At 35.7% G+C, this 18,989-nt stretch overlaps 2 protein-coding genes and 1 long non-coding RNA gene across 3 annotated transcripts; 2 read left to right on the top strand and 1 right to left on the bottom strand.

The window, feature by feature from the left end:
* The first annotated feature begins 851 nt into the window (after positions 1 to 851).
* Positions 852 to 12,159, top strand: LOC125876824 (probable cyclic nucleotide-gated ion channel 5). Its single transcript, XM_049558082.1, has 8 exons — positions 852 to 1,017; positions 4,456 to 4,542; positions 5,897 to 6,482; positions 6,792 to 7,004; positions 7,603 to 7,907; positions 10,179 to 10,290; positions 10,641 to 10,877; positions 11,303 to 12,159. Exons 2-8 carry the CDS (start codon positions 4,484 to 4,486, stop codon positions 11,996 to 11,998), a joined length of 2,208 nt encoding a protein of 735 aa, XP_049414039.1. The 5' UTR covers positions 852 to 1,017; positions 4,456 to 4,483; the 3' UTR covers positions 11,999 to 12,159.
* Positions 12,160 to 12,596: 437 nt separating this feature from the next.
* Positions 12,597 to 17,424, bottom strand: LOC125876825 (transmembrane 9 superfamily member 9-like). The gene is made up of 7 exons (XM_049558083.1): positions 17,167 to 17,424; positions 15,333 to 15,497; positions 15,067 to 15,176; positions 14,866 to 14,971; positions 14,653 to 14,765; positions 14,413 to 14,563; positions 12,597 to 14,037 (listed from the first exon to the last, which is right to left on the bottom strand). The coding sequence occupies exons 1-7, from the start codon at positions 17,287 to 17,289 to the stop codon at positions 12,880 to 12,882; spliced, it is 1,926 nt and encodes a 641-aa protein (XP_049414040.1). The 5' UTR covers positions 17,290 to 17,424; the 3' UTR covers positions 12,597 to 12,879.
* LOC125876832 (uncharacterized) lies at positions 15,507 to 16,746 on the top strand. Its single transcript, XR_007447545.1, has 2 exons — positions 15,507 to 15,791; positions 15,827 to 16,746. It is a non-coding gene; the product is annotated as an uncharacterized LOC125876832 (long non-coding RNA).
* Positions 17,425 to 18,989: the final 1,565 nt, after the last annotated feature.

Raw genomic sequence — 18,989 nt, 5'->3', positions numbered from 1 at the left:
AATTTTTTTCATTGGGTTCTAAATAAATTATATATATATATATTAACACAAATATAATATTTGAGTCGAAATTATTGATTCGGCCAAACTCATATCTACTACATTGACTTCATCCTTGTCAAAAGTATTTAAAAAGTTTTAAATTTTATGCATGAACGACGTAAATATATTGACACAGAGAAATCACTCACAAGACAATAAATTAGTGATCAAGAATTTTTAAAGTTTAAAATATTTTTTGTATGTTTATTCAAGTTATGTATACATGCGATCGGCAAAATCAAATACGTACTTGCGCATTAAATAATATGAAATTCCTACTAGCCTCTAAGTTCCATCCTAATTAAGGTCCCACTCCAATTTTTAATTATAAAAATTAATCATTGAATAATTAAAATGAGCTAAAATATTACTTGAAACTTAGCAAATTTCAGAATAATATCTTCAATTATAATTTTTTTTCCAGCTTAAGTGCTATATCCAATTCAAATAATGACATATATCATTCTATATTTGTGAAATAATATGGAAATGTGATGCAAGAATTCAATTTTAAAAAGAAAGAAACTTCAATTATATCCTCAATATTTTTTCTAATTCTTAAATTTTTTTAACATAAGTTTATTGCTTATTATTAATTTCAACACTTCTTATTCACAACTATTTATTTATAATAACATTAATCAGAATTGAAAAGTTTTTATCAACCTGTAGTATTTACCAATAAAATCCTCTATAATAATTTTGTTATAAAATGTTACTACATTTTATGACAAATCATAAAATATTCAGTATTATAACAGGTTGGGGGTTATCGGGGGTGGGGAGCTGTCATTTTTACCAACTTCTCGAGTCTGTAAATTACTACATTTTCAGTTCCTTTCTCCTAGGTATGTCTATTTTGACTTCATTTTTGTTCCCTTCTTAACCCCACCACCCCACAAAAACACCTCACTGTTTTCTTCATCATCATCTTCATGTCTATTTTCAAGAATTAATTTTTTAAGACTTCCAACTGTAAGTCCTTTTTCTCTGATCTATACTCATATATTGTTTTAATTATCGACTGCGGTTTCATATTTGTTCATTATGCTACAATATGTTTGTTTCTTGGACTAATTTGATCTGAAAGTGGTCAATCAAGCTTAAAAATTGAATCTTGATGGATTAAATCTAGAAGGGTTTGACTAAAAACTCAATCTTTATGTGTTACAGCCAAAGGGGATGTGTAATTTAGTGTATAGATGAGAAGAATTTGGTCTTATTGATGTTAAAATCATGCGATTTTGGAGCTTGGTTGTAGAAATATGGACTTCATCTCGATTCAGTCAACATAATGAGTATGTTGAAATTATTCTGAAATTTTATAATTTGTTATACTGATATTGAGATTTAGAATTTGTTCAAATTTGGATAATTTATATCAAAAATAGTTAAAGAGGGTAGAGGAGAAGGGGTGTGTGGTGTGTGTGTGTGGGGGGGGGGGGGGGGGGGGGGGGGGGGGGGGGGGGGGGGGGGGGGGGGGGGGGGGGGGGGGGGGGGGGGGGGGGGGGGGGGGGGGGAGGATCAGGCTTGCTGATGTAGTGCCAAATTGTAGGAAATTGAAGTATGAGTTAAGTGATTTTAGTTATCGGGCATATGAGCTAGTATCCGGAGATTTTGCATCTTGAAATTGCTCTTGCTATATATCCAGAATGCAGACCTTTTTCTTTCTGTTGAAGTTTGTGTACTTCTCGCGATAGATAAGCTGGTTTAATTTCCAAAGTCTAACTTCTAGTGGATTTACCGCACTGTAAAGTAGTAGCTTAGTGTGTCTGAGGTCAAGGTGAGCCAAAAATTTTAAGGGATCCCTTTCAATATATTTTCATTATTGACTGTGGTTTCATATTGGGACTCCTTTCTTTACTATTTTGTTCATTATGCTACAATCTGTTCCTTTATTGGACTAATTTATATATCCATATGCAAAATTTAATCTGAAGGTGGTCAATGGAGCTAAAAAAATCAATCTTGATGGATTAAATCTTAAAGGGTTTGACTAAAAATTCAATCTTGGTTACATCCAAAGGGGATGTGTGACTTAGTGTGGAGATGAGAAGGATTTTGTCGTTTTGGTGTAAGAATCCTGGGATTGGAACTTTGTTCTCGAAATATGGATTTCATTATGGATCATTTCTATCAAAATAATTAAAGCGGGTAGGAGGAGAAGAGTGCTGTGGGGTGGGGGTGATCAGGCTTTACTGATGTAGTACCAAAGAGTAGGAAATTGAAGTTCAAGTTAAGCGATTAGTTATCGGGTATCTGAGCTAGTATCTGGAGATTTAGCATCTTGAAATTGCTATTGATAAGCCAAGGGTCTTTCGGAAACGGCCTCTCTACCTCCACGATGTAGTGGTAAGGTCTGACTGTACCCTCCCCAAATCCCACTTGTGGGATTTCACTGGATATGTTGTTGTCGAAATTGCTATTTAATATTTCCAGAATGCAGACCTTCTTTTTCTAACGCTTGAAGTTTGTACACTTTTCGCAATAGCTACGCTGGTTTAATTTCCAAGAGTCTAACTTCTAGCGGATTCACCGCACTGTGAAGTAGTAACTTAGTGGATCTGAGGTGAAGGTGAGCCAAAGAGTTTTAAGGTACAAATAGTGCTTCATTTGAGACTTTTGGTTCAGCTTCAGTAGATTAAGCTCTGAAATTGTTATATATTGTAAGATGAATGGCTTCGTAAGAAAGCTCAGGAGAATATAATTACCCTATTGCCACAGTGGATCTAGAGCTGAAGAGCGTACCGAGAGACAAAAACAACAGGTCAGGCACCAACACAATTTTCAGTGAAGAAAGAGAATAATACCATTGGTCCATTTCATTAATTACCGAATCGGTTCAAAATGGTTATAAATGTATTTGTGGAAAACTTGACCTCTTGGCTTGATGCTGTTATTGACTATTTAGAACTCAGGTTAAGTGGTTAACGGAATTGGAGCCAAGACTATTTCCTTTACTGCAGAAACTCTAGTCATATATGGCAACTTCTGTGAAAGTGGAGCTAAGATGTTTTAACGCGCCACTTTCTAAAGAATTTTTCATATGGATCATATAACAAGTCCTTTTATCTGCATTAACCATCTTAACATACAAGGTAAGACATTCAAAGTGATTATTTAATCAGTGGGAGAGTCTCCGTAACTTTGTATTGCAGATAAGAGGGGTCTATTAACAAGATTGCCTCTTGCTATCCCCTTTATTGATGTGATATTAGACTCAAGATATTACATCAACAGTCATCGGTAGATAGAAAATAGGAAGAGTGATAGAAATTAAGATATATGGAAGCTAGAAAGGATTTAGTCAAATAAGTGAAAGCAAAAATGAAGCATTCAATTAGATGATTGTATCCAAAGGAGAAGGGAAATTGAACTCGTACAAGGGAATGCTTATCCAAGTAATCAAGAGGGTTCAATTGGAGAGATTAAAGGGTCTTCCCCGTAACTCGCAAAAAGAGCCTAAACATCTAATGTTCATCCAAAAACTAACTAATAAACTAACCCTACTTTCTGCTATTCATAATAGTAGATAAACTAACCTAAGCTAGTTACAATAATAACTTTGAGCTAAAAACAAGAAAAGTTAGCTATTTAAAATGTAGCCACCTCTTGCCTAAATCTCCACTTTACTATGTTGTAGACCTTCCGTGCTTCATTTATTGATCTTCTAGAGTCTTCAAAGCACTCCAAATCTAGTTGACAGTCTTCATATCCATGATGGCTAATCCATATTCCATCATCTATCCATCCTTTCCCCCAAAAAACAATGACAAACTAAAAGAGAAGTATAGATTTGCTAGGTGGAATTGTTAAGTACAAATACATAAGTAAATTGTTCATGTTGGAATTTTTTTTGTTCAGATTACCTTTTCCATTATTCTAAACATGTCCTAATTTGGTTGTTCTCAGTTTTTTGGCAAAAGAAAATAGAAATGGTCCTTATATTAACTTGTTATGTTTTTTCTTTTTTCGAATTTCCATGTGGGAAACAAATTTCGTGCATTTTCATCTCCTGTTGGTTTTGTTGAAATTTAATAAAATCTAAGATGCAAGGCACCCTGGCAGCAGTTGTTTTCATGTTTTGGACTTTTTGTGGCATAAAGTGGCGGATGGTCACAATGTTTTGAATACTTATCCAACGATTGGTATCATGTAATTATTGTTATCCTACAGAGGGACTAGAATTAGAAAGTCATATTCCATTATTCATAGAATCAGGGTTGGTGTCACATTATCAATGTGATTAGAGTCCCCTAATCAACGGCATTGGAAATCACTGTGAAGAAGGCTATAATGTATAGTAAATAAAACAAACGCCAAGAGACATTGCTCTCACACATTTTCAAACTTCTACCCCCCCAGGTTATTCTCTACTCTGTGATTAACTTCAAATGTTATGGTCTGCTGCAGTGACTGTATATGTGTTTGACAGTACAAGATGTTCGACTGTGGTTCCAAGTCCCAATATGTTGGGGGGCAGCGAGAGAAGTTTGTAAGGTACTAGAATTTATTCTCCTTTACGGTTATTGATTATATTTTCTTTTCACTTGATTTTTGCATTTTTTGAGTCTAAGGGCCCATTTGGACGTACAATATGAAATCAAATTGATATGAAGTTGAAGGTTTGTTTGGACATGAAATTTGGATTTCTTAAGTTGTATTTTTTCCTCATAAACATGAGAACCCCACAAGTTGTGAAAACTATCAAATTTTTCCCAATTCTTATATAATCTTACCAAATGAGCAAATCATAGTTTATAAACAAAATATTGGAATATCCTCAGGCTCCACATTGGTAAATCACATATCTCCATGTTCTTTTTATAAATAAATGTTTGCAATTACAAACTTTCAAATACACGTAATTTTATAAAGATTCACTAGTCAACAATATTTAGTAACTAGTTATTCTTTAATGTAATCCTCTCATGTGGTACGGATAATCTCTTCATGCTGAGCATGTGTATTTTTTTTGCAAAATTTAAAATGGTAATTCTTTTTTTTGTTGCAAAATTCAAAATGAAATCATGTTTTTTTGGAAGAATTTGGGACTTGACATTTCAAATCAAGATCTCAAATCGCTTGTCCAACACTGATTTGAAATCATGACTTCATATCGCATGTCCAAACGCAAGCTAAGTATCTTGTTTTCCACTTGTAACTTTTACCTACTCTCTGAGATTAAGTTAGGCTTAATACTATTGCAATGAGTTAGTTCTGCACCCATAGATGTGGCCTAGTGGTCAATAAAGTGGGAGGGGAACCATGAGGTCTCAAGTTCAAATTTTACTAGGTGATTTCTTCCCATTTGTCTAACTTGGTGGGCAAAGTTACCTGGTATCAGTTGTTGGTGGAAGGTAGAAGGTATCTTGTGAAATTAGTCGAGGTGCATCTTATTTTGTTGGATAAGGAGATTATTCCTTATTTTATATACAATATCTCACATTAAAAGATCAAGGGTGATTGGATGAATAGGTTATGCTGATGCTTGATGGCTGTGCGACATGAAACAACAGGTGAACTGCCGAGGGAATGGGTGGGTTTTCATGTGCTAGCTATTATAAAAGCGGTGGGACATATATGGTTTGGTTTACATAATACCTTTATTGGCTTACATGATTATTGTAGGCTTTTACTATTATACTTTGCATTTGAAGGATCCTCAGGCCTAGTAGTTAAAGCCAATGAAGCAGATATGATATTTTTGCAGTATAGCAATTTAATTCTGATGAACGAGGAGACTTAACATTAACAGTGTGATTATTACAGTTTTTTCACTGTTGATTGTTCTTCCCTGATTATCTTAGCTTCTTTTTGGCATCTAATATTGCTTCTTCACATTTTGGTTTAGGTTGGATGACTTGGATTCTACACTATCCTCTCCTTCTACATCACTAACAACAAATACATGTGGCTTCAATATTGAGGGTTTAAAACGTTCAAGCCATGCGACTAGCAGTCCGTCAAGGTCTTTTAAGAGAGGAGTGAAAAAAGGATCCGAAGGACTTAAATCAATTGGTCGATCACTGGGATTTGGTGTCTCTCGGGCTGTATTTCCTGAAGATCTGAAAGTTTCAGAGAAGAAGATTTTTGACCCTCAAGATAAATTCCTTCTGTTATGGAACAAACTGTTTGTTGTATCATGTATTCTAGCCGTGTCTGTGGATCCACTGTTTTTCTACCTTCCAGTTTTTGATAACAAGTCAAATTGCCTTCAGATTGATAGGAAGCTAGCTGTCATAGCCACTACCCTACGTACAGTGATTGATGCTTTCTATCTTATTCACATGGCTCTTCAGTTTCGCACAGCTTATATTGCACCGTCATCTCGAGTTTTTGGACGGGGTGAACTTGTGATAGATCCTGCACAGATTGCTAAAAGATACTTGCGATTCTATTTTATCATCGATTTTCTTGCTGTGCTTCCCTTGCCGCAGGTTAAAAGAAATACATTTCTCCATATGGCAATTTTATTTGCTTTAGTAATCTACGATGCCTCTGATGGTCACAGATCGAAAAAAGATACTAAACTATGGTTTTCCTTCTTTACATCATAAACCCTCTTTTAAAGGTTCTTGCTGATCTTATGTGTTTCCTGATTCTTTATATGTTAGGGCAGTCATCGAATGTTTTATGTGGGTTTAGTCTTCTGCTTAAACACTTTTTTTGAATCAGAGAACAGTACTGCTTATCAATAGGTGAATTTGTGTATTCTAACTTACTTTTCTTTTTATGCATCTATGCAGATTGTGGTGTGGAGATTCCTGAAGAGCTCAACAGGTTCTGATGTCTTCACTACAAAGCAAGCTTTGCTTTACATCATCTTGCTTCAGTACATCCCCAGATTTGCCAGAGTTATACCCTTAACTTCGGAATTGAAAAGAACTACTGGTGTCTTTGCTGAAACCGCATGGGCTGGTGCTGCGTCCTATTTGCTATTGTACATGCTTGCTAGTCATGTAAGCTCACAAGCATTCTCTTTTACTCTCTATGATATTTTTGTGTTTTTTATCTGTTTGTTGGTCTTTATGTCACTTCCTTTCCTTTTCTTCGTCTATGCAGGGGAAGTGGGGCTAGCTAAGTATAGATTTGGGTAGGGAGGGTTAAAAGGCCTAGATTTCTTGCATTTTCTTATCTTAAAAGATTGGAAAAAAAGGCAGTCTTGTGTTTCCAGTTCAATTGCTGGTGACAGTGACACAATGGCTCACTTTCAATATATATTATTTGCATTGTTTCCTGAGTTGAAATTCGGGATGGTTCACTTACGGAAATATTCTTGCACCATGTGTGTAGGCATGCTGAAAATTTAGAATGTGTTAAGAGTCATGTCCTAGTGGCTTCTTTAGATCTCTGAGTCTAGTGAATGCACATTTGTGAATTGCATGGAGCCTATGAATATCATTTATTTATCTGTTCATCTTTTTTGACTCACATCTTATTTTATTAGTTTTGAAAGATGACAAAGGCTATACTTTTAGGTCCAAATGTATGATCATGATCTTCTTTCTGCTTCATTAGACATGTTTTTCACTTCCCTTCTGTATGTATTCTTTGCAGATTGTTGGGTCTTTTTGGTACTTGCTAGCTGTGGAACGTTATGATACATGCTGGCAGCAAGCTTGTAAACACAATGCAACGTGCAACACTGATTTCTTGTACTGTGGGAATCAGTACATGACGGGTTATAACAGTTGGAGCAGCATAAGTGACTCAGTTTTAAACGATGCTTGCCCTGCAGATAGTGACAACCCACCATTTGATTTTGGGATTTTTGATCAGGCTTTATCGTCTGGCATCATTTATTCCATGAAATTCGTGGCTAAATATTGTTATTGTCTGTGGTGGGGGCTGCAGAACTTGAGGTGAGTTAACTTTAACGCTCAGCTGATATTGTGGCTGTCTTGATTGCTATGTTGTTTCAGTCTTCATTTCCTTGGTTAGTAGTTCTATCTTTAATTTAAAGTATAAATTCACTAGTGAGAATGACTGGTATATGAAGTTTGATTCATGCTCCTGACCGACATCGCCTTTTTTGGACTTACTTGCTGTAATGTTTATCATATGTGTTAGAATGTCTCATATTGGTTGAGTAAATGAGTTGTTGCCTCCTTATGTTACCAATTTTTTTCTATAAAGAGTTGTTGTCTCCTCATATGGTCTTCGGAAATTCTCAACTCAGGAGCAAACTTTTGGGATTGTGTTAGGTCTAAGTTCTATTTTCTTAACATGGCCTTCAGAGTTCCGACCCCATCCCTATTATTATTGATCTATCCAATGTTGGTCTCCTATGTTATATTATGCGATCTCCAGAATCTAGATGTCCAGCTCTTGGTGTGTGTGTGTGTGGGGGGGGGGGGTTGGTTAGAATGTCTCACATTGGTTAAGATAATGAGATATTATCTCCTCATATGGTCTTGGGAAATCTTCACCTAATAAGCTAGCTTTTGGGTCGAGTTAGGCCTAAGTTTTGTTTTCTTAACAATCTGATATCTTCACCTTTGGGTCACCCTAGCATCCAGGCTCTGCCAGCTCCCTGAGTTGGGGTTGTCAGGTGGGGGTAGGGGGTGGTTGTTTTTTCACATTCTCGAATGGTATTAGAGTAGAGAAACCTCGACAAAAGTATATTGTATTAGGAAGTACAACTATCTGTCATTAGTTATAAAATGGGAGAAGAGAATTGTATGAAGCAGAATTAGAATTAAATCAAAGAACTTGGTTTGTCTGTACTTCTGTAGCAGAGTGTGCACTTATACTTTAACATCAATACAAAGCCATGAATTTCTTCAAGAGAACTCGAAGGATTTCTCTCGTGAAGACTCAGTTCTTTAAAGAGTTTATCATGGGAATACGTCTTAGGTGTGATTAAGTAAAACAAATAGTAAGTCTACTTAGGTGGAGAACTTAGACGTTACTCTGGACTGCAATCCTTTTCCCCTTTGTTTAAATTGGTAACAAGTGCCGTGGACTGCAATCTTTTGAAACTGTTTGAGGAATATGTTGAAAGTGACCAATGGAGAAAAAAGTAGATCTAGTTATCAACCCTTAGAACCAGGAAAAAAAAAGTACATGGATGTCAGTGGACTGCAATGCTTGAAAATGTATATTCATGATAACACATGAAACTCAAACATGCTTGGTGTTCCATTTCATTGGATTTTCAATTTACGATAGTTGGCTTGCTTTCAAGGATAATAGAGGACATACTAATTCACTCTGTTTCAATTTGTGCCACCCTTCTGTATTAATGAGTTTTTAGTTCCACGACTCCATATTATTGTCCCATACTTCACATTGGTTGAGGGATGGATTATGTTATACACACTTCAGTGTGCCACTTTCTCTTAGCTCTTCATTTCTACGACACTCATTTGTGGGCATATTGGGTGTTAGAGATTAGTTTTTTACTTCCATATAATATAACGTCTAATGATTGTGCAAAAGAAGTTGCATTTTTACTTTGTTAAGATATTTTTCTATCGCATAGCACTCCGTAGCACTTCTACATTTCCTTGGCAAAAATAACTTGTGGAGGAATGTCCAGTTTGATAATTTACCATTTTATCCTTATTATTTATGCTTTAGTTATTTCCAAAATTCATTTCCTAACATTAGAGGACTTATAGTAGTTAGGGGTGATATAGGTAAAATTATCATTCTATTTATTGCTTCTTAAGGGGTGTGTCATGTCAATTATGGACAAAGAAACACGGACGGAGGGAGTATTAGTTAATTTTTTCTATTCTAGGATCATACTTCAAGAACAACAATATAGAAGAACCATGACCACTTTGAATCCCATTTCGTCATAGGTACACATTGTTAAGTAGTATGCTCAAAAGTTGGATTTTATAACAGAAAATTTACCAAATTAGAAACCGATGATCCTTTTTATGGAATGCTGAAATGCATTATTTTTGCTTGATAGCCCTGCTTCTGACATTTTGCATAATCTACTGCACAAATACGTGTAAAATGTAGCATTACCAATGGAATTGAGGACTCTTTTGATATATATTTACTCTGGATATCTGTTAAATGCTGTATTATTTGATTGACAATTAATCTCTGCTGAACTTGTATTAATGATAATCTCTTCTTTTTTTCTTTCTTTTTGTTCTTTTCTGTCCATGCAGTACCCTCGGACAGGGACTTCAAACTAGCACATATCCTGGGGAGTCTATTTTCTCTATAGGATTGGCTATACTTGGGCTCATTCTCTTTGCATTATTGATTGGTAACATGCAGGTAATGATGGACTGAGAATTGTAGGTTTCTTTCTGTCAGTTTCATTTGATTTTAGCAGTAGTTATTGTCGGCGCTACCATCAGGAAAAGTATGTAATTAATAGTTATTAGAAGGATGAAGGAACATTGAAGCTCTACGTTAAGAGTTGGCTCGAAATAAAGCAACACTTTTTGTTTATCAAATTATGAATTGTATGGAAAGCTAAAAAGCGAGATGTAGAATCACATGGTTACTATTTGCAAGATATCTATATTATGGCATTCACGTTCTTCGCAGTACAGTGTTTTTGGTAATGACATTCGTATCTTTTGAGAAATCTGCGCTCAGATTTTGGTGCTTTTCTGTTACAGACGTATCTACAATCTCTTACTATTCGACTAGAAGAGATGAGAGTTAAAAGGCGTGACTCAGAACAGTGGATGCATCATCGGTTACTCCCACAAGATCTCCGAGAACGGGTTAGGCGCTATGATCAGTATAAATGGCAGGAAACACGGGGAGTGGATGAAGAGAATATAGTCCAGAGCTTGCCCAAGGATCTTAGGAGGGATATCAAGCGTCATCTTTGTCTGGCATTAGTGAAGAGGGTAACCAATCAACTTATATATTTTTGTGCTTCTGTTACATTTACACACTTTTTTTCCACTTGTCTTTGAGCGGAATTAAAGTACGATTTTGAAATCCCAACTGAGATAAAACATTAGGTGATTTCTTCCCATCAGTCTAAGCTTTGGTGGGGAGTGTTATCTGGTACATGTTGCTGATGGGAGGTAGCAGGTATTCCGTGGAATTAGTCGAGGTGCGCGTAAGCTGGCCCCAACACCACGGTCATAAAAAAAAAAGTCTATTCTGTTGTTTGATGGTTTCCCTTTTTCACAACTACATACTAATGAGATGATGGGAACTAGTTGAAAATGTTCACTCCACAACAGGCGTCTGGTTGCTAACTGTTGTTGGAGTCGGATTCTATCTGGTTGTGTTTTACTAATAATCTATTTGTCATTGATTCCAGGTTCCTCTATTTGAGAATATGGATGAAAGGTTACTTGATGCTATTTGCGAGCGTCTGAAACCATGTTTATATATCGAGAACACTCACATTGTTCGAGAAGGAGATCCAGTGGATGAAATGCTCTTCATCATTCGCGGCCGCCTTGAGAGTGTGACAACTGATGGTGGGAGAAGTGGTTTCTTCAACCGCAGTTTGTTGAAAGACAGCGACTTTTGTGGAGAGGAACTTCTAACCTGGGCACTGGATCCGAAATCCGGCTCTAACCTCCCATCTTCCACTCGTACAGTGAAAGCTCTGACAGAAGTGGAGGCTTTCGCTCTTACAGCTGACGAGTTGAAATTCGTTGCCAGTCAGTTCAGACGTCTTCACAGTAGGCAGGTTCAGCACACATTCCGTTTCTACTCGCAGCAATGGAGGACTTGGGGTGCTTGCTTTATCCAAGCAGCGTGGAGGCGGTACACCAAGAGAAAACTTATGGAACTCCAACGTAAGGAAGAAGAAGAAGCCGAGGCATTAGCTGCAGGTAGTGGCAGTTCTGGTGGCCCTACTTACAGTATCCGTGCAACGTTCTTGGCATCGAAGTTTGCAGCAAATGCCCTACGAGGCGTTCATAGGAATCGGAATCTCAAGAGTGCTAGGGAGCTGGTGAAGCTACAGAAGCCTCCAGAACCAGATTTTAGTGCAGATGCAGATTGATTTTGTTATTGCATATATGCTCATTTTGATTTTGGTGAGTTTGCAATGAGGCTTTAATGTATAATTTTATGATTTAGAGTGTTACTACAAGAATATTGTGTAATTAAACATGGTTAGTATGACCCTCTAATTCAAATCTTTATTGAATTATAGCTATTTATGAAAATTTATATGATATTGATATGAACACTATTGACCCTCTTAACCCTAGCAGAGAAAAAGAAAAGAACTTTAGTGATTTTTTAACCTATCCTAGTCATTGTAGGTGACAGGAATATTTAAATTATATACATCATAGTGCTAAGATTTTGTGTNAGTATGACCCTCTAATTCAAATCTTTATTGAATTATAGCTATTTATGAAAATTTATATGATGTTGATATGAACACTATTGACCCTCTTAACCCTAGCAGAGAAAAAGAAAAGAACTTCAGTGATTTTTTAACCTATGCTAGTCATTGTAGGTGACAGGAATATTTAAATTATATACATTGTAGCTGGTTAGTTATCATTTTTACCGGTTCTAGGTACAAACATCTTCATTAACAAAACCTCAAAATATAAAGGTCAAGTAAATAAGAGGATTAACTGACTAAATTAACAAATAAACCATCCTTTACGATTTTTTGGTACAAGAATAATATGGTCAACTAAAACATGCCGTAATTGAGGATTGAATAGCCCTAAAATCCTCTTAAAATGTCTCCATACAGAAGGAAAAAAAAACTAAAAAGAACAAATAGATTCGTGGAAACGTGTTGGGTAGGTTACAGGAAGCAACTTTATACTATCAAAACCTGGAAGCAACAAACAATCTTGGTCCACAGTATGATTGATATATGCGGTCTCTCTGAGCTCTGAGGAACTGCAATACGACACTTTAGTCGATCTTCACTGATGAGTAGATGAGCCTTGTGAACCAGAAGCAAGCGTAGAACCCGATTGTGCCAGTCAAGACAAAGAAAGCATATGATGCAATCAACATGTAGCCAAAGTAGAGCATACCAGATACGGGTTTTGTGATCTCGAGCTTTGTGAAGAAATAGAATGCTGCATACAGGAATAGGTAGAGAGCTGATGACCCTGAAGTGAGGTATGACCTCCACCACCAAAGGTAATCCTCACTGCATAGCTGGAAATAGCAGAGCACAATGGTAATCTCGGCACAGGTGACGATAAGGATGACGAGCACAATGAAGAGGAAACCAAATATGTAATAGAACTGCTGTAGCCAGATTGAGGTGAGGATGAAGAATAACTCGATGAATACAGCTCCAAATGGGAGTATGCCACCGATAAGGATAGAGAATACTGGATTCATGTACCAGGCTTGCTCTGGTACCTGTCGAGGGATCTTATTTGTTTTCACAGGATCCTCAATAGCTGGCTTCTTAAAACCAACATAACTGCCAACAAAAACGAGTGGTACAGCTATGCCAAACCACAAGAAAACTAATGCAAACATGGTTCCAAAAGGCACTGCCCCTGATGATTTCTCTCCCCAAATTAGAGCATTCAACACAAAGAAAAGAACGAAAACAACTCCGGGGAACATGAGTGCTGTCTTAAGAGTGATTTTCTTCCACTCAGATCCTTTGAACATCTTGTAAAGGCGGGCTGAAGCATAACCAGCAAAAACACCCATGAAAGCCCAGAGAAGCAACATTGCTGTCATCAATCCTCCCCGATTTGAAGGGGATAAGAATCCAAGGACAGCAAATGTCATTGTAACTACTGTCATTCCAAAGAACTGGACACCAGTACCAACATAAACACACAACAGATCAGAGTTAATTGGAGGCCTAAAAACATCACCATGGACCAATTTCCATCCTGTTTCTTCTTGAGCCTCTTCCTGGGTCTCCAACTGATTATACTTGGAAATGTCACGGTAGAGGGTCCGCAACATAATCATTGCTACCATGCCCGAGAGGAAAAGAACAATCATCAATGAGTTAACAATTGAAAACCAGTGGATCTGATCATCAGCCATTAAAAGATATGTATCCCATCTTGATGCCCACTTGATATCACTTTCCTGAGAGTTGAAGAACAGATACGAGAGTTACAAATTCATCACAACCAGCTAGCTTGCATGTGCAATTTATGTTGCAACGAACTTCCTTTTAATTGTTCATGATGAATATAACTTGTTAAAAAGTAAAATATCGTCTTGAGAAAAGTTTCATGAGAAATTCAACATTAAGTACCGTATAGGAAGCAGAGTGCAACAAGAAAGATAAACAGTATCACCAGTAAAGTCATTAATAGGACATGGGAGGTACTTTTGGGCATAAAAGATAATGGCTGATCAGGGTAGCCAGGCTAGTAGTATATGCACTTAACCAGTAGAAGCGTCGGACACGGAGACTTAAAAAGATAAAACATTATCTTCATAGTAGATGTGTTATACCTCAAATTCAACATCATATGTGAAGATAATTTCCTTCTTATCTTCAACCTCTTGGGGAGAATCAGAACTTGTAACAGTACGCTTGGCATGGGGATCACAAGTGGTCAATCGGTTTTTGCCATTCCATTCCCCATCATATTCGTGTTTCACACTGGAAAAGAAAAAACACAATTTACATATCAACATTCATGACAAAGAAACAATAATTGAAGTTGAAGCATATGAACTACACAAAATTACCTGAATGGTTTCACTTCAAATCCCACAACTCTCGCAGCATCAGTTTGTGGATCCTTGTGAAACTTGACAGTGAATGTCAGATGATTATGGATGAAATGCTTCTCCTCCTTGCTCTAAAGAGTAGAAAAATGCAGAGGAAATAAGTTCACAATGCCTCCAGAGTATTTACAAACCAAAATCACCAAAAGAACATTTAAGTAATCTGATACATACTCCAGCATATTGTCCCTTAAGACCAACATGAAAACCATGCTGATAGACTGTAGTGTCCAGATCAGGCCTTTTGATAGGCATAACAAGAGGAAGATTATCCAAAATCCTGTTAAACGTCACATCTCATGTTAGACTCAATACCACAGAAACAGAAAAGAGGAAACAAAATTTAATATGCAGAGTCCACAAGAGATATCTCACATGTTGACCCGATACTCATCTTCAATCTTCTCCTTTAACTCTTTGGCATTTTTTGCATTAAGAACAATATGACACACAACATTGCACATCTGTGGTTCTCTCATATGGAACTGCACAACACATTGTCCAGTCAAAACAAACTCCCCTTGTTAAAAGCATAAGACAACTGCAAACTGGGAACCCAGCACAAACCTCCACACCCTCCACAAAGAGAGGGAACAAAGAAGAAGCAGGGAAAAGACACACATCTGAGATAAGTAACTAACCTCAAAAGGAGAATTCTCAATACGATCACCACGAAGAACTTCACCAAGATTCTCTGCACTGTCAACAATTTGTTTTGGCGTACAGTAAGGAAGGGAATAATAGGAATAAGGAAGCTGTGTTTTTGTAGAGGTCAACTTGTTGACTTTCACCATCAGAGGGTCACCCTGCCCCAAAAAAAGAGAGGTAAAAGAAATCAATTTAGACAAAAGAACATTTTTTACCAGACTGACTTAGAAATTTTAGCGTGCTGAGGAGCTTTTCAAATGTGGATACCGGACAGAATCATCATTTAACTTTAAGAAATTTGTACATAGTTTCTTTGGACAAGAACAAGAAAACTTAATAAAATTAAAGCTTTTTCCTGCATTCTGTCTACCAAGAATGTCTCTCTCTGACATTGCTCCTAACAATACTAGTAACAAAAGAAATTTCCTTTTTCATTATATCAATCTGCAGAGGTATAATCTGCACACCACTTATTCCGACAACAAAGCATACTCACTAAACATCTGAACCGACAACTAAAACTCTCAACAAGGACAACAACTTATACACCTCAATTCCAAGCTAGCTAAGGTCAGCTATATGAATCTTTAGTTTCCAGTTCGCTTAATTTGGTCCCATTTCATTCTGATATTCAAATGACACTGATGTTATTAACTTTGTATTATATCTTTTATAGAGATAAAATATTCAAGAATTTCCTGATCCTCTGTGGACACAATGAACACTTGATATAGTATATCAATCAAAGACTAGAAGTAAAACCAATAAACACGATGAAAAGTTAGTGGTGGTAATCAGCCGAATGCAAGGCAAAGACACAATACATGAAACACCAAAGACATCCTAATTAAAACCATTGGTCCAACTTGCAGGCATAGACAATCGAAATGCCCATAAACTCCTGCGCTCAACAAATGTTGGATAGTGGGATCAACCATTTGTATACTACATTCGAAAATAGAATGTTGATAATACTTCTTTTTTTTATGAATAGAATGTTGATACTACCCGATTAGAACCATGTGTTTCTTTTGTACAAAGGGAAGTTAAGATTCAGACCATGACAAACACATCAAATCTAACAGAAAAAAAAAAGAGTAAAAACTACAGACACTAAACGACCAAAACCACTAAAATCCATTTAATGATTTGCATAGATCTAACCGAAACATAGCGCTACATACAATCGGTCAAGCTTGCTAAATCTATATCATTCCACTCTCAAACTTCCTAATCTACACCAGATCTAACATATAAGCCGACAAATATCCAAATCAAAACTTAAATCACCAAATAGCACATGTATCAACAAAATAGAATCCGATTACATACTGTATAACAGCACACAAACTAGAATCGAGATCAACAAAGTACACTCATTTCTATCTCTAACCTCCAATATCACCACCGAATAATGTAATTACAACAAAAAGCACACACAAACACACATAAATAGCACCAATAGCACAAAATATTAGCATCGAGATCAACAAAGGAAGTTCATTTTTTCCTCCATCGTTCTATCTTCAACCACTAATATCTCCACATTATCATGTAATTACAACAAATCGCACACATAACACATAAATTAGCATCGAGATCAGTACGGAAGCTCATTTTTTCTCCAATTTTCTATCTCAAACCTCCAATATCTCCACATAATCATGCAAATACAACAAATCGCACACAGTACACGCATAAATAGCACTAATAGCACAATAAACAGCATCGAGCTCATATTTTCCTCATCATTCAATCTCAAACCTCCAATATCTCAACAAATCATCTAATTACAAGAAATCCTACCCTGCAGCTAGAAAAACTCACCTTCATGAAATCCTGAGGAGCAACACCTGGTAGATAAAAACATTGAGCTTCAAATGAAAACAAACATATCAGCACAAAAACCGAGATCCACCGGTGAATCAACTGAGGCCTTACGACCTCCATAGCTCTCTCTCACTGAGATCTAGATCCACACACAAACACACAGTGAAAATCAAAATCCGAGAGCGGTAGAGTACAAACTCCGCTTCTCTCTCTACAAACTTTCTCTTTCACTTTCTCTCTCTATATGTAAATCTTTCTTCAGAGCTTAGCGTGTATATATATATATCTAATGATACATAAAGTTAATTAGTGAAGACTGGGGTAAAATGTGGATTAAGGAATCGATTAAGAGATTAATGATGACCGTTGGATTGGACGCGTTTGTTGTATGATGAACGGTTTAGATTGGATCTGAGTGACTGCCGTCATCTATTTGAGTAAAAAAATATAGTAAAACATTTAATGAAGTACTAATGGACTATTATTGGTAGATTATTAGATTTAATTTGTATTTACTTACCATAACTTAGGTTATAAATTTTGTCATCCTATTTTCTTAAATTATGTATTTTTTTTCTCTTTTTAAATTTTTTTAGTTCACCGTTTCAAAATACTTGTCATGTTTCATTTTTTGAGGATTGATTTAATTAATTTTGGAGTTAAATGGATTAAATTATTTTAATATTTGAAAGCAAAATTTAAAAATTCAGAAACTACAGAAAAAATGTTATATGATACAGTTCTTCCCATATAAATATGAGAAAAAAATACATCTTAAAATTAGAAGCGGATCTGGAGGAAGCGAGGATGTTCATCCGAACCTTTTCATAAAAAAATTACAATATTTTTTTAAATCACAAGAGTAGAAATTTACTTGTGGTTTAGGAGTTCAAAATTCACTTTGAGGTACCAAGTTCAAATCTCAAACATTATATTTTTATATTTTGAATATGTGTAGTGAAAATTTAATCCGTCACAATTTAATATATTGGTCAAAATATATGTAATTTAATTCATGAAAAAAAAATGTGACAAGTAATTTGAGATGGAGGAAATACTCTCTAGGCTTATAATTACCTATTTTTTCTTGTTGAGATTTTTATAAATTGTTTTATTTAAGAATAAGATAGATCAATCAAAATTGACACCAATTTTTAAATTGGCAAGTTTTGAAGGTTATATTTAGTGAAATCCAACACCAGAGAAAAAAGGTAAAATATTTTATAAGATATCATTCAAATTTATATCTATAGTATGTGCGTTTTAGAGGTTTGATGTGGCACTCCTCGAAAGACATATATATGTGGCCTTAAGTCCAAAGCAGAATACGTATCATTAATTAATCAAAATTTTTAAAGGAAAAAGAAAAATCATAGAAACAAATAATTAATTTTTTATTTTTACAAAATATAGTGAGACGAGGATCTTCGAGGAAACGAGGTGCCCATGCATTGCAACTTCTGAATAATTATTTTATTGACATATTTATGAAAGTGGGAAAACACATGTATATGCATGTTACATTTTTGCAACTTAATATATTAAGTAATTTTTCTTGTCACTTATTTTTAATAATGATTCGATATTCGAAATTTACTAGCGGAACTTATTCAAGGAAATCAAAGCATTTCTAATCAAGATTTTTTTCATTTATCAAACTCGAATCAGGACCTTTGATTGAAATTGATTTTATTTTTCATTCAGATTATTATAATCCTTGATGGTACCACAAATAAATACCGAAAAATAATTCTCTACAATCATTTTCTATAACATTTTTTTTACTATAACTGATTTACTTATATTATTGTATCATAGCA

This window comes from Solanum stenotomum, chromosome 9 (genome assembly GCF_019186545.1).
Source record: "Solanum stenotomum isolate F172 chromosome 9, ASM1918654v1, whole genome shotgun sequence".
Classification (NCBI taxonomy): domain Eukaryota; kingdom Viridiplantae; phylum Streptophyta; class Magnoliopsida; order Solanales; family Solanaceae; genus Solanum; species Solanum stenotomum.
This window is presented reverse-complemented; position numbering and strand designations above follow the sequence as displayed.